Source organism: Scomber japonicus, chromosome 6 (assembly GCF_027409825.1).
Source record: "Scomber japonicus isolate fScoJap1 chromosome 6, fScoJap1.pri, whole genome shotgun sequence".
NCBI lineage: Eukaryota > Metazoa > Chordata > Actinopteri > Scombriformes > Scombridae > Scomber > Scomber japonicus.
The window spans coordinates 32111212-32126078 of record NC_070583.1 but is presented as its reverse complement, the minus strand read 5'-3'; the positions used below and the strand labels follow the sequence as shown (position 1 = coordinate 32126078).

The 14867-nt window shown below is 42.9% G+C and overlaps 1 protein-coding gene across 1 annotated transcript in view; it reads left to right on the top strand.

Annotated features, from left to right (window-relative positions):
* Positions 1 to 3292: 3292 nt before the first annotated feature.
* LOC128360957 (NADPH oxidase 4) overlaps positions 3293 to 14867 on the top strand; it is a 38280-nt gene continuing 26705 nt past the window's right edge. Inside the window, exons 1-6 of the mRNA XM_053321523.1 lie at positions 3293 to 3349; positions 3806 to 3901; positions 10368 to 10478; positions 10760 to 10844; positions 13234 to 13331; positions 14600 to 14627. Coding sequence (XP_053177498.1) covers positions 3293 to 3349; positions 3806 to 3901; positions 10368 to 10478; positions 10760 to 10844; positions 13234 to 13331; positions 14600 to 14627 — 475 coding nt within the window. The remainder of the gene's footprint in view (positions 3350 to 3805; positions 3902 to 10367; positions 10479 to 10759; positions 10845 to 13233; positions 13332 to 14599; positions 14628 to 14867) is intronic.

Here is a 14867-nt window from a genome sequence, read left to right as displayed (position 1 = left end):
GAACCCATTTAACTTTTTGGGCAATCTTTACCACTTGTATGAGGTATGTAATGCACACAGACCATCAGATTGTGTTATGGTTGCTATAGATACAGGTTGTTCTATGGTTGCTATAGATACAGGTTGTTCTATACACCCTTCTTTCTTTGCTCCCTCCTCCTTCTATCCTTCCTTCCTTCCTCCTTTCCTCCTTTCCTCCCTCCCTCCTTACTCCTTTCCTTCCTTCCTGCCTTCCTTCCTTCCTTCCTCCTTTCCTCCCTCCCTCCTTACTCCTTTCCTTCCTTCCTTCGCCTTTTCCTTCCTTCCTTCCTTCCTTCCTTCCTTCCTTCCTTCCTTCTCTCCTAAATGTCTTCCTCTTTTCATCATTCCTCCTTTCCTCCCTCCCTCCCTCCTTACTCATTTCCTTCCTTCTTTCCTTCCTTCCTTCCTTCTCTCCTAAATTCCTTCCTCTTTTCATCCTTACTCCTTTCCTTCCTTCCTCCTGTCCTTCCTTCTGTCCTTCCTTGACCTGAGGACAACAGGAGGGTTAAAGGTCCATTTAGTACCCTCCAGCTTGTTTTCTATTTAAACCACTGTTAATAGAGAGACAATAGTGACATACAACAGATTCCTTGAAGATTAATTTGGGAACGATGTAGTTAATGTAACTCTTATGTTTTTTCAGCCTGTCCTGTTTTGGGTGCTTTTACCCATATTGCATGATCTTCTTCAACAAATTGATTTTGCCCAGTTAGTCATGAAGATGTAGATGTTCAAATTCCTATTTTTTCTAATCACTTGAAGGATTTCATGTTCTTTGTCATGCTAAGAAATAATGGAAATATGAACATCTCAATCTCCATGCCAACCGGACGATGCCTGTCTGCTGATGAAGATCATGTGATATGAGTGAAAACTACAGAAAAGCTACTTAAATGGACTTTTAGGGTAAGATTGTTTTAGTTATAGTTTAAATAAAAGCATAAAAAACAACCCAGACCTAAGGTAAATTACATTTTTATGATATATAAATTTTTCCTTTGTATGCTCATCCCTTTATAATATTAGGCATCATAAAGTTACAGTTGCATTTCTTCTTAAAAACACTAGATGGCGCTGACAGCATGCAGTACTAAATCTCATTGTTTCCAAAATGTATCTGTACATGAGGAGGCAGTCACATTGTTCATTCCCCCTTAAAATAAAGAAATCATTGATCTGACATTTTCACCTCTGAACAAGAAAATAAACTGCTTTGACTTCTTTGGTGCCACTTTTAATGGAGACATACTCTTTTAAAGGGTTAATACATATAAGTTATTGCTTCATTAATAGTTAAAACATCATTTACAGTAGTTATACTTAAAGGATATTTTCGCAATTAAAAAAACTGCTTGTATTAAGATAATAATCAGGCACCCAAATGAAAATGGATCCTCACAAAATGTTCTTAAATGTAAGTTAAAGGGAATAAAATCCACTCATGTTGAGAAAAACATGTATTTAAAAGTTTATCAGAAGATGATATGAAGCTAGTTAGTCTTCCACAGTTACAGTCCTTTTTACATAAAGCTGTGCAGCTGTAGTGGAGAGATTGTTACATAAAGATGGACTTTGGCACTACGACACTGTAGCTTTAAAGCATATTGATGTGATTTGACTATTTTATTATCTTAGAATAAACTTTTAGATACTTTTATCGCACAGAGGGAGGACTGTGGATTTTGTCCCCTGTCACTTACATTATGAAGGGATCTTCTATTGGTCAGTATGAACAGGAGGAATAATTACAGTCAGGAATACATATTTCAGTGTTTATTTGATCACTTGACTGTCACTTTGGGACAGACTTGAATTGAAACATTTTAAACCCATCCCCTAATTTATCTGTTTTAAGCTCCAATAAGAACAACTTCTAAAAAAATCTCATTGACTGGTGTTTATCATTTCAATTTGGGAAGAATGCAGTCCATAGTAATCGATCTACATACTAAGGGCTGATCACCTGGGTTAACCCTTTATAGGTCTGCTCAGCTGTTTGGTAGAGGTCACTTTGTGTCATGATATCTGGTCAAAACCAAAATCTATTGAACCCATTTAACTTTTTGGGCAAATCTTTACCACTTATATGAGGTATGTAATGCACACAGACCATCAGATTGTGTTATGGTTGCTATAGATGCAGGTTGTTCTATGGTTGGTATAGATACAGGTTGTTCTATGGTTGCTGTAGATACAGGTTGTTCTATGGTTGCTATAGATACAGGTTGTTCTATGGTTGCTGTAGATACAGGTTGTTCTATGGTTGCTATAGATACAGGTTGTTCTATGGTTGCTATAGATACAGGTTGTTCTATGGTTGCTATAGATACAGGTTGTGCTTTAGTGTAGAAATGAAGAATAACTGCTGACATCAGAGATCCTGATGGAGACAGTTTTGAAGTTGAGTTTCATTTTTTCATCTTGTGCACGAACAGAATGAGTCTCTAACGTGTTTTTAAAAAGTTTTGAACAAATGAGGTCTGAATGAGTTCTGTCGAGGTCTGTAAAATATAAAATTTAGGGTCAATAAGAAAAAAAAAATCCATGTTTTATGTTGTTATGGCCTCAAAGAGGTAGGAAAAGCAAATAAATTGTCTTTCGTGGTGTGACCTATAAAGGTTTAATGGTTTTAGTAATCAAGTCTACTGTTGTAAATGTTAAGAAGATGTTAATCTACTGATGTTGGTCCAAATCGTCTTCTTCTCCATTGGACTTCTCACAACCTGGCAACCCAAAGTTTATCTGATGGTTTATAAAGCATCCATGCAACATTTATTAACTAAGCCATTAATTAGAAGGAAGCTTTTATACCCTGGTGGAAACTCAATTTATCATGAAATCACAAAGCAGTGCTGGTTTATAGACGCTCTTCATTTGGATAGTAAGTCTGTGGCGCCCTCTAGTGGCTAAAACGAGCAGTGCAGCTGGGTAGAGCGATGTTTATTGTTCTCCTGTGGCTTTTTTGATAATCTTTATTAGGCCTAATGTCATTTTAATAGGAGTTGCGGCGATGCTGTACAGTTGACCATCATGTTTGCAGTGAAACACGAAGAGACGAGATGAGCCGATAGAGACGATAGAGAGCAGAGCAGGGATTCAGTCTGCAGGATAGAGCAGAGCAGATACCGGCCGGTCTGCACACTCCACACACACACACACACACACACACACACATAGACAGAGTTGCAGGGAGGACGGGTGTTCCCCTTTCAGCCACACCGGGGGTTTGGTGAAAAGTTTTTGGGCAGCTGCTGAGTCGCTTGCAGGCATCATGGTTGTATCGGTGCGGAGCTGGCTCGCCAACGAGGGAGGAAAGCACTTGGTCCTGGTGGGAAAACTTTTTTTTTTCTTTTTCTTTTTAACTGAGATTTGTTTTTTAAAGCCGTTCAGCTCCACTTCACACCGTTAGTTAGGCTGTTTGTTTTACCTGTTTATGACCTGTTGCAACGCGTTTTCAGACTCAACTCTTGTTCTGTAGCAGCTTTTCATCCTAAAGGAGGAAAAACAGTAACAGATCTGAACATTCATAGAGACACTGGTAGGCATTGTGTCAGTGCTCTGGAAGGGAGGGTTTATGGCTTTATGTCTGTATCTATAGAGCCTGCTACTATCATCATATGCCAATGTTTGTGATGTGGTGAGATTAAATGGAAAAGCTTAGACATGGATTGCAAATGTGCATTAAATGTTAATTGTGGAACTAAAAAACCCCACACATTTGTATTTGTATTTGTGTGTGTGTGTGTGTGTGTGTGTGTGTGTGTGTGTGTGTGTGTGTGTGTAGGTGCTGTGGTTGGGAGCAAACACCTGGCTGTTTGTAAAGACCTTCCTGCTCTACTCCACTGGACAGCAGTATCACTACCTCTACAAGATGCTCGGGGTAAGACATGCTGATTATTTTTGGTTTATTTGACCATTAACATTAATTATATATAAAACGCAACAACATCATGGGAGGAAGCTTGATGATACTGAGCTTCCACTGCACTGTTTTATGGACAGACGTCGTTACTGAACCATTTTGAAAAGCTCTCACCACATTAACCTAAAGATAAGTTTCGAAAAAGGGTGTTTAATGGTGCTTTTATCAGAAAGCTTCATAAAAGTGCATTACCTTTAGGTTGGATTGTCTCAGTTCACTTATGGGTGAAGGAGGTCAACGACAGGCATCAAACCATTTCCATAGACATGTACATCTGTGTGAATCATGAAAGAAAGGTAACTCAGTGGGATTTGCTTTCTTTGGGTCAAAGGTTGCAGCCCACATAAGACCTGAAAACCAGACCTTTTTAAAGATGCATCTGTAGTACTACTGTATGTGTCACCTGGTACATGTACTACCATGCATTGCATTGGTGAAGCATATTATTTATTATATACTTCACCAAGATTAAAATGGATCAGCATATAAACTCTGATGCTGAAGGGGTTTTTTTCTTTTTTGGTTGTTGTTGCACTTCTTTAAAACCTGCAGTGACTCATGGGCGAATCCAGGCCTGTAGATTGTAATCGTGTAAGAAACGATTGATCTAGATTTAAATTTGATGATGAAAAACAAATGAAATGGAAGTTTACATTTGCATTCAGAGTTAAGGTCTTTGAAAGCTCTACGGTTTGCACTCTTAAATATCATTTATCATCAAATAGCATGTGTTTAGAAAGGGTCACATGACTCTTTGTAGTGGCTACTGCCCAGATGACACCAGTTAAGCCCCAAGTCCTCTTCAGATTTCAGTTCATATCACCATAGCTTTGGATCTTTAATGAATCTGAATTATGGCTATAAACTCTGTGAGAGCAATTAGCCACACACACACACACACACACACACACACACACACACACACACACACACACAGTCACAGAGTTAGGAATTTGATGGTTGCTGGTTCATGTGAGTGCTGGTGTAATTGTTGTCACAAGTTCATGGTGCTGTGTGTGTGTGTGTGTGTGTGTGTGTGTGTGTGTTGTGTATCTTCTTGATGCATGTTGGTGCATAAAAATACCACTGACATTACCAATCATCCAATCATCTGACACTTGGGAAGCTCAGGTGACTCCTCTATCTGTCACAGTGTTTCTAGCGACAGTAATCAGCTGCTGTCGGTTGTTGTTACATTTCACAAATACAGCTGAAAAATTAATCGCATCATGATCTACTGCAATTTTATCCAATTCAATATGTGTCAAAATATCATTTAAAATTAATATTATTGTGGTACAGAGACATCCTGACCAACATGTCATATCCTATAGACTGAAGATAACGTCTTCATTTCGTACAGATCCCTCTAAGAAAATCACACCATAATCATTTTAATATGTTTTTCAATTATAAAGAGAATAATGATGTAAAAATGATCACTCCCTCTAATATCACAAATTATATCGCAATTATTTTATCAGTCAAAATAATTGCAATTAGACCCCCCCCCCAAATTGCTCGGCCCTGATTACAAATACACAACAACATTATCTGTTTTCTATCTATTTCTATCCAATTTAAAAGGAAACGTGTTGATAACATCGACATGTGCTTCTGGCTAGTTGGGTTACCTGTATGACAAAAAAGAAAGAAAGAGTGAATTCTTCAGTTTTGTACCATTCACCTCCCTGTAGATACTTTCATTTTTCAAGTTTCATTATTGCGTCATCTGTCTGTTATGTCCTTGATGAATTGATTATCTCCAAGATGCATCCCTGTTTTGTACTGTATTGTTTTGTCCTGACCAAAAGTAAAAAAGTCATAAAGAAACCAGAAAATATTCACATTTAAGAGGCTGGAACCAAAACATCTCAGTTTTTTTATTTTTTAAAATTACTCAAAGTGGTTAATCAATAGCCAGAGTATTTGGAAATTAATTTTTAGTACATCTGAGAGGCTTTTTAACCCTCCTGTTAAGGAAGGGAGGAAGGAAGGAAAGGAAAGGAGTAAGGAAGGAGGGAAGGGAGGAAAGAAGGGAGGGAGGAAGGAAGGAAGGAGGGAAGGAAGGAACAGAGGGATGAAGGAAGGAAGGAAGGGAAGGAGGAAGGAAAGGAGGCAGGAATGAAGGAAAGGAGGGAGGGAGGAAGGAAGGAAGGAAAGGAGGGAGGGAGGAAGGAAGGAAGGAAAGGAGGGAAGGGAGGAAAGAAGGGAAGGAAAGGAGGGGGGAGGAAGGAAGGAAGGAAAGACAGAAGGAAGGAAAGGAGGGAGTAAGGAAATAAGTAAGGGAGGAAAGAAGGAACAGTCAAAACAGACGGGAAGGTTAAAACACCTGATTCACTGCAGGTTGATGCTTTAAAGAGGAGGAAAACTATCATGCCCACTTCTTGCAAATGAGATGACCAAACACATAAAATCATATCCTGTAAGAAAATTAAACCAAAAAAGAAAAAAAAGTGACGAGAACTTCAAAGGGAAGCCGACAATGAAAACATGCTGCAGCAGTGCAATGAAAAATGTGAGAAAGAAGCCCAACAGAAAGGATGTACAGTACGCAGGATGTAATAAGGGGAAGAATTAGAAGTGGCAGCGAGCAGCATGTGTGAGCTATTCATGTGCTGCCTGTATGGTGGGAGGCACAGAGCGGAGAGGGGCAAGTGTGGGCACGCCGCTGGCTTTGACTGAATGCCTTACCAGAGGGCTTAAGTTTGTGTGTGTGTGTGTGTGTGTGTGTGTGTGTGTGTGTGTGTGTGTGTGTGTGTGTGTGTGTGTGTGTGTGTGTGTGTGTGTGTGTGTGTGTGTGTGTGTGTGTGTGTGTGTGTGTGTGTGTGTGTGTGTGTGTGTGTGCACCTGCATGTATGTGAGTCTATGTGTGTGTGTGTGTGTGTGTGTGTACCTGAATTGGGAAAATGTTGTAATGCTGCTGAAGGGAATTTTCGGTGTAACTTCAAAAAGCAGCTTATCTCATTCACCTGTATTGTGTGTGTGTGTGTGTGTGTGTGTGTATCTCTCTGTGTGTGTGTGTGTGTCTGTGTCTGTGTGTGTGCATGCGTCAAGGATGTACAGAAAGCAGGATATCAGATCTCCTGCTTGTGGTTTTGCCGTCAGCTGCTTTTCTAAAGGGAAGTTGTGCATTGCAGTGTGTGTGTGTGTGTGTGTGTGTGTGTGTGTGTGTGTGTGTGTGTGTGTGTGTGTGTGTGTGTGTGTGTGTGTGTGTGTGTGTGTGTGAAAGTTTTTTAAAGGGTAAAAGTATCAGACTTTTTAAGCACGCTGGTGTTAACCTCGACTTATTATAACCAAATTCTAACTCTCACCTGTTTATGTGCTCTATCTCTATCTAATTGAGCTTGCCTCGTGTCTGCATGGCCTGGAGATTTGCTCAGTTGGCTTATCTAATTGTTTATAATTGGTGCTTATTCAGTTATATAAAAGCATGCAAACTATCAGTTAATCATATTTTTACACTTAACCTCCTAGAAGTCTATGATCTTTGATACTTAACCCTCCTGTTGTCCTCGAGTCAAGGAAGGAAGGGAGGGAGGGAAGGAAATAAGGAAGGAAGGAAAAGAGGGAGGGAAGGAAGGAAGGGAAGGAAGGAGGGAGGGAGGAAGGAATGGAGGAAAGGAGGGAGGGAGGAAGGAAGGGAAGGAAGGGAGGAAAGGAGGGAGGAAGGAAGGAAGGAAGGAAGGAAGAAAGGGGAAGGGAGGAAGGAAGAAAGGAAGGAAAGGAGGGAGGGAGGGAGGAGGAAAGGAAGGGAGGAAAGGAGGGAGGGAAGGAAATAAGGAAGGAAGGAAGGAAAGGAGGGACGAAAGGAGGGAGGGAAGGAAGGACAGAAGGGAGGGAGGGAGAAGGAAGGAAAGGAGGGAGGAAGGAAGGAAATGAGGGAGGGAGGAAGGAAGGAAGGAAGAAAGGGGATGGGAAGAAAGGAAGGGAGGAGGGAGGGAGGGAAGGAAATAAGGAAGGAAGGAAAGGAAGGAAAGGAAGGAAAGGAGGGACGAAAGGAGGGAGGAAGGAAGGAAATGAGGGAGGAAGGAAGGAAGAAAGGGGATGGGAAGTAAGGGAGGGAGGGAGGGAGGGAGGGAGGAAAAAAGGAAGGAAGGAAAACAGATGGGGTCAATTTGATCCGGGAGGACGACTGGAAGGTTAAGATAGATTTTAAGTGGAGTGAAAGTTCGGGTTTGACTCTCCTCTCCTCCTTCGTCTACACACCTTCACCTCTCACGCGAGTTGATTCAGTTTCTTAATCAGATGGGACGGCACCAGCAGTGAACACGGAGGCTGCCAAGAAAGAGTTTATAAAAAGTACATCCAGTTTTTCCGCATGAGAAACAGCCGTGTTTATTGAGCTGTGTTTGCAGTGCTGCTAGATTTGGATTTGGATTTGTAACAGTTGACATCCTTCTCATTTCACTTCATGTACAAACACTGAGTCCATCCTTGGTACCAGGTGTTGTATGATTCAGAGAGGACGTCCCAGTGGAAATGTATCATCAGTACGCTGTCTTTCACCGCCTGATGCTGATAGTGAACAAATAAGGAATCAAAGAAGCCAAGAGTGTTGCAGTTTTGCTCCCATTAAGAGTTTGCCAAACATCCATCTCCATCTCCATCTCCATCTCCATCTCTTCCCGTTCTCTGCAACCTCACCCGATCCATAAACCTCCTTTTTTTTTTTTTTTGGCCTTCCTCTTTTCCCTCTTTACTTGGCAGCCCCCATCTTTCAACATCCTTCTCCCAAAATATAAACAGCATCTCTCTTACTTCGTATCTCCAAACCTGAGCTGTACCTCCTAATATAATCATTCCTTATCCTGTCCATGTCCGTCACTCCTAATCAAACTCAATCTGCCACCTCTAGCTCTTAGCTCTGCCTCATGTGTTTTCATCAGTGCCACATAGCCGGTCTTACTGCCCCCCCCCCCCCCTGTTGCAGATCACTCCAGACACTCTGCATCTTCCTCTTTTCCCTCTTTACTTGGCAGCTCCCATCTTTCAACATCCTTCTCCCAAAATATAAACAGCATCTCTTCTCCACCACATGTCCAAACCATCCCGATCTCACCTCTCTTACTTTGCCTCCAAACTGAGCTGTACCTTTTTAACGGGAATTCTTATTATTCATCTTCTCTGATACAAATGAGTAACTATGTCATATGTTACATGTCGTCCTCCTGGGTCAAATTGACCCCACCTCTTTTGACTGTTCCTTCCTTCCTTCCTTCCTTCCTTCCTTCCTTCCTTCCTTCCTCCCTCATTCTTTAAGTTTTCCTTCCTTCTTCCCCTCCTCCCCTCTTTCTTTGCTCCCTCCTCCTTCCATCGTTCCTTGCTTCCTTCCTTCCTTCCTTCCTTCCTTCCCTCTTTACTCCTTTCTTTCCTTTCTTCTTTCCTTCTGTCCTCCCTCTTTTCCTTCTTTCCTTCCTTCCTTCCTTCTCTCCTAAATTCCTTCCTTCCTTCCTTGCTTCCTTCCTTCCTTCCTTCCTTCCTTCCTTCCTTCCTTCCTTCCTTCCGTCCTCCCTCCTTACTCCTTTCCTTCCTTCCTTCCTTCCTTCCTTCCTTCCTTCCTCCCTCTTTTCCTCCTTCCTCCTGTCCTTCCTCCTGTCCTTCCTTGACCTGAGGACAACAGGAGGGTTAAACATGTAATGGAAATTCTTATTATTCATCTTCTCTGATACAAATGAGTAACTATGTCATATGATTAGGTTTATGTGTGTCGTAATCTGCTGACCATGACACATCATGTATGTTATAATCTACTGACTAACCATTGTCCTGATTGTGCACACATTATGACGTGACTATTGTGCTTACATTGTTCTGATGGTAGAACGAGGTGATCCTTTCACCAGATAATGTATTATATATAATCTGACTGTTTCCTCTGCTCTGGGCTCACTGTGCCATCTCACGCCTGAGACAGCAAGGAGTCCGTCTGCAGAAAGACAAGGAACGACTTTGTGCTTCTTGATAATAAATATTGCCAGAACAACCTCTAAATATAATCATTCCTTATCCTGTCCATCTCCGTCGTCACTCCTAATGAACATCTGCCACCTCTAGCTCTTAGCTTTGCCTCATGTCTTTTCATCAGTGCCACATAGCCGGTCTTACTGCCCCCCCGCCCCCCCTTCTGTTGCAGATCGCTCCAGACACTCTGCATCTTAATCTGTCAGACCCCTATCACATTGCATCAGCTGAATCCCCTGGCCCCATTTCCGTAACCTACCTAACTGTGTGTGTGTGTGTGTGTTTCTGTGTGTGTGCGTGTGTGTTTCTGTGTGTGTGTGTGTGTGTGTGTGTGTGTGTGTGTGTGTGTGTGTGTGTGTGTGTGTGTGTGTGTGTGTGTGTGTGTGTGTGTGTGTGTGTGTGTGTGTGTGTGTGTGTGTGTGTGTGTGTGTGTGTGTGTGTGTGTGTGTGTGTCTTCCAGCTAGGGCTTTGCATCAGCAGGGCGTCTGCATCTGTGCTGAACCTGAACTGCAGCTTGGTGCTGTTGCCCATGTGTCGCTCCCTGCTCACCTTTGTCAGAGGAACACATCAGGTAAGGGAAAGGGCTGAAGGCAGAGCAAAGTTTAGTCTAAAAAGTTATTATTTTGTTTGTAAACCTACTAATAGATCATGCATTTTAGTTTCCACTGAGGTAAAATAGAGAGATTTCTATGTTAAGATTCAACCAACAACTCTAAAATCATATTTTTGTGTGTTATGAATAAGGATGTGTGTGGAGGCAAATTGGAAAATAGGCACTTTATGTTTCAAAGATAGCTCTGTTTTTGGTTTTAACACTCTCACACACACACACACACACACACACACACACAGGTATCAAGCAGGAAGACACGCAGACTCCTGGATAAGAGCAAGACCTTTCACGTGGCCTGTGGAGTTGCCATCTGCATCTTCTCTGGTAAAAACAGTCACTTATTACTACAGCTCATATGTCTGCATGTGAGCCTGTGTGTGTGTGTGTGTGTGTGTGTGTGTGTGTGTGTGTGTGTGTGTGTGAGGATAAATGGACACAGGCTGGCTCAGCATTCCTGGGGTACCAGCTGTGATACCCCTCCAGCTGGTGGTGTGTGTTCTCAGTTTCTACTTATATATATATTTGTGTGTGTGTGTGTGTGTGTGTGTGTGTGTGTGTGTGCGCGATTCTCCTCTCTTTGTGAAGCTCCAGTTTACTTCTTCCTCTTAATCATCAGTGTCAAGATTTTTTTCTCCTCATCAGTTTGTGTTTTTACAGAATCACGTGTGTCTCTGTGTCTCTCACAGAAAGAAAAAAATCTATGAGCAAATCACAGTGAGCCCACCCACTGTGTGCTTTTTCTTGGCCGTGATTCAGTCATTGTTTTGAGGAGCTGCTCTGCTGTAAATTGTGATTGCTGATGATTTTTGGAATCCACTGTCCCACTCAGTGAGGTCTGGTTACTAAATAGTTTGTTGTCTCTCCATCCCAAGAATTGTTCCACAGTCTACATCGCTACAGCGCTTGGAGCTAAACACATCATGCTAACACGCTAACATGCTACCATGCTAATTAGACCTGCAGCCATTCATAAATGAATCATAAATAAATGCTTTAATCAGCAACTATTTTGATGATTGAACAAAAATGTAGCTTCTCAAATGTTGATATTTGAAGCTTTTTCTAAGTCATAACATAAATTATTAGGATTAATTATCTGTCTGGACCAAATTAACAGTTAAATATTTGTGGTTTAGATATTTCAGTCTGAGCCATAAATGTAATCCTGCTGGTGGCATAAGGGAAGGAAGGAAGGAAGGAAGGGAGGGAGGGAGGGAGGGAAGGAGGGAGGAAGGAAGGGAGGACAGAATGAAGGGAGGAAAGAGAGAGAAAGGAATGAAAGAGAGAAGGAGGGAGGGAGGAAGGAAGGAAGGAAGAAGGAAGGGGGGAAGGAAGGGAGGACAGAATGAAGGGAAGAAAGAGAGAGAAAGGAACGAAAGAGAGAAGGAGGGAGGGAGGAAGGAAGGATGGAAGGAAAGAGGGAAGGAAGGAAGGTAGGTAGGTAGGTAGGAAAGAAGGAAGAAAGGAAGGTAGGTAGGTAGGAAAGGAGGAAAGGAAAGAAGGAAGGGGGGGGAGGGAAGGAAGCCACAAACCACAAATGTAATCCTGCTGGTGGCACAAGGGGAGCAGAAAATTGGGGGGGGGGGGGGGGGCATCACCAAAAGAGCGCAGTAAGATTCATCCTCTCCTCTCTGCACTATGAACCAGATTTCATGGCAGTCGATCAAATAGTTGTTTAGATTTTTTTTGTCAGTCTGGAACTTTTTTTTTTCATAGCATATAAATGATGCCAGTTGCGGATAAAGTAGTGAGTCCCACAGTCCTACAGTTCACTCTCTTACTCAAGTATATAGTGTTTCTTTTATTTAGTTAAATGTGTCAAAATTACAGATTTGGTGAAACAGGCCCCCTGACTGACTGACTGACTGACTGACTGACTGACTGACTGACTGACTGACTGACTGACTGACTGACTGACTGACTGACTGACAGATTGACCTGCCATCCCTTAAATCTGCAGTGCTAGCGAGCGAGCGTGGCTAATAACCCAGAACCACAGAAGTAATTGAACCTACGAGAAAGAACAGGCGTTTGCACTCTTTCATCGTCACCGTTCAACCCCTTCAACTCAACAGTTCAGCACACCCATCATCTCCCCTCAGGCAATGTTCTCATGTCCGAATAGCAGAGTGCCAAAAAGTTCTGAGACAAATGACAATGGAGACGGAGAGAGATAGAGAGATGGAGAGAGAGAGAGACGTAGAGTGAGACAAGAGAGAAAGAGAGAGAGGGAGGGGGGGTGGGGGGGGCAGTGGGAGTGAGGAAGGATGTGGGTGAGAAAAAAGGACCCTTGTGTCTCATGATTACGCCCTCTAATTCCATCAGCTGTCGAGCGGCTGCGTGGTTAGCCTATGATGTCAGGGAGGTGTGTGTGTGTGTGTGGTTGTGTGTGTGTGTGTGTGTGGTTGTGTGTGTGGTTGTGTGTGTGTGTGTGTGTGTGTGTGTGTGTGTATCAGTGAGTCAGGAGCATGTTTTGCTGACTTTCTGCTGAATAGACAAAGGAATGTTTGTATGAGTGTCTTCTAGTAGTTCATTTTGACCTTAGCAATTAAGTGTGTGTGTGTGTGTGTGTGTGTGTGTGTGTGTGTGGGTGTGTGAAACAGAGGAGACGTCCTGTGTGTCTCCTGATGTCTGTCCACTGCCAAAAAGAACGTGTGTGTGTGTGTGTGTGTACATTTTCATACTAGTACTGTCTGTCTGTCTTCCTCTTTAGTCGTACATGTTTCTGCACATCTGGTGAATGTCGTCAACTTCAGTGTCAGCTACTCAGACGACTTCCCGGCTCTTAATTTGGCCCGATACAAAGGAGAGGTGAGACACGGACACACATTTGTACTTTTATACTTGTTGTGAGCAGCAGCCAACATCTAACCTGGCCTGGGAATTATCACGATGAACTAGTCCTCATAAACCTAACTCATCATAGAGAAGCAAGATGCGATTACCGTAATTGTACAAATAGGGGCACACTCTCTTAACCCTCCTGTTGTCCTTGAGGGAAGGAAGGAAGGAAGGGGGGAGGGAGGACAGAAGGAAGGAAGGAGGCAAGGTAGGAGGGAAGGAAGGTAGGTAGGAAAGGAGGAAAGGAAAGAAGGAAGGGGGAAGGAAGGAAGGTAGGTAAGAAAGGAGGAAAGGAAAGAAGGAAGGGGGGAGGAAGGAAGGTAGGTAGGTAGGAAAGGAAAGAAGGAAGGGGGAAGGAAGGAAGGTAGGTAAGAAAGGAAGAAAGGAAAGAAGGTAGGAGGGAGGAAGGAAGGTTGGAAGGGAGGAAGGTAGATGGAAAGGAGGAAAGGAAAGAAGGAATGGGGGAGGGAGGAAGGTAGGACGAAGGAAGGGAAGGAGGGAGGGAGGGAGGGAGGGAGGAAGGAAGGACGGAAGGGAGGAAGGTAGAAGGAAAAGCAGGAAAGGAAAGAAGGAAGGGAGTGAAGGAGGAAGGAACGATGAAGGAAAGAAGAATGGAAGGTAGGAAGGACGGAAGGGAGGAAGGTAGAAGGAAAGGAGGAAAGGAAAGAAGGAAGGGAGGGAGGGAGGGAGGGAGGAAGGAAGAACGAAGGGAAGAAGGTAGGAGGGAGGGAGGGAGGAAAGAAGGAAGGAGGGAGGGAGGGAGAAGGAAAGGAGGAAAGGAAAGAAGGAAGGGGAAGGAGGGAGGGAGGGAGGGAGGAAGGACGGAAGGGAGGAAGGTAGAAGGAAAGGAGGAAAGGAAAGAAGGAAGGGAGGGAGGGAGGAAGGAAGGAAGGAAAGAAGGAAGGAAGGTAGGAGGGAGGGAGAGAGGAAAGAAGGAAGGAGGGAGGGAGGGAGAAAGGAAAAGAGGAAGGAAGGAAAGAAGGACAGAGGAAAGAAGGAAGGGAGGAAGGTAGGGGGGAGGAAAGAAGGAAGGGAGGAAGGACAGACAGAAGGAAGGAAGGAAGGAACGAAAGAAGGAACAGTCAAAAATCTGACCCGGGAGGACGACAGGAAGGTTAACCCCACCCTTTATAGGAATTGAGAAATGTCTTGCAAAAATATGTAAAATGTAAAATTGTTGCAATTATAATAATAAAAATGATTTATGTATATTATATAATTGTTGTTTATCTTCCCAGGATCCAAAACTCATCATTTTAACCACAAGTAAGTCAGATTATACTTTATTTCTTTCCTACGCAATAGCATGTATAGACTTGAGGCGTGTGTGTGTGTGTGTGTGTGTGTGTGTGTGTGTGTGTGTGTGTGTGTGTGTGTGTGTGTGTGTGTGTGTGTGTGTGTGTGTGTGTGTGTGTGTGTGTGTGTGTGTGTGTGTGTGTGTGTGTGTGTGTGTGTGTGTGTGTGTGTGTGTGTGCGTGTGTGTGTCTTATGTAACAGTGAATAAAT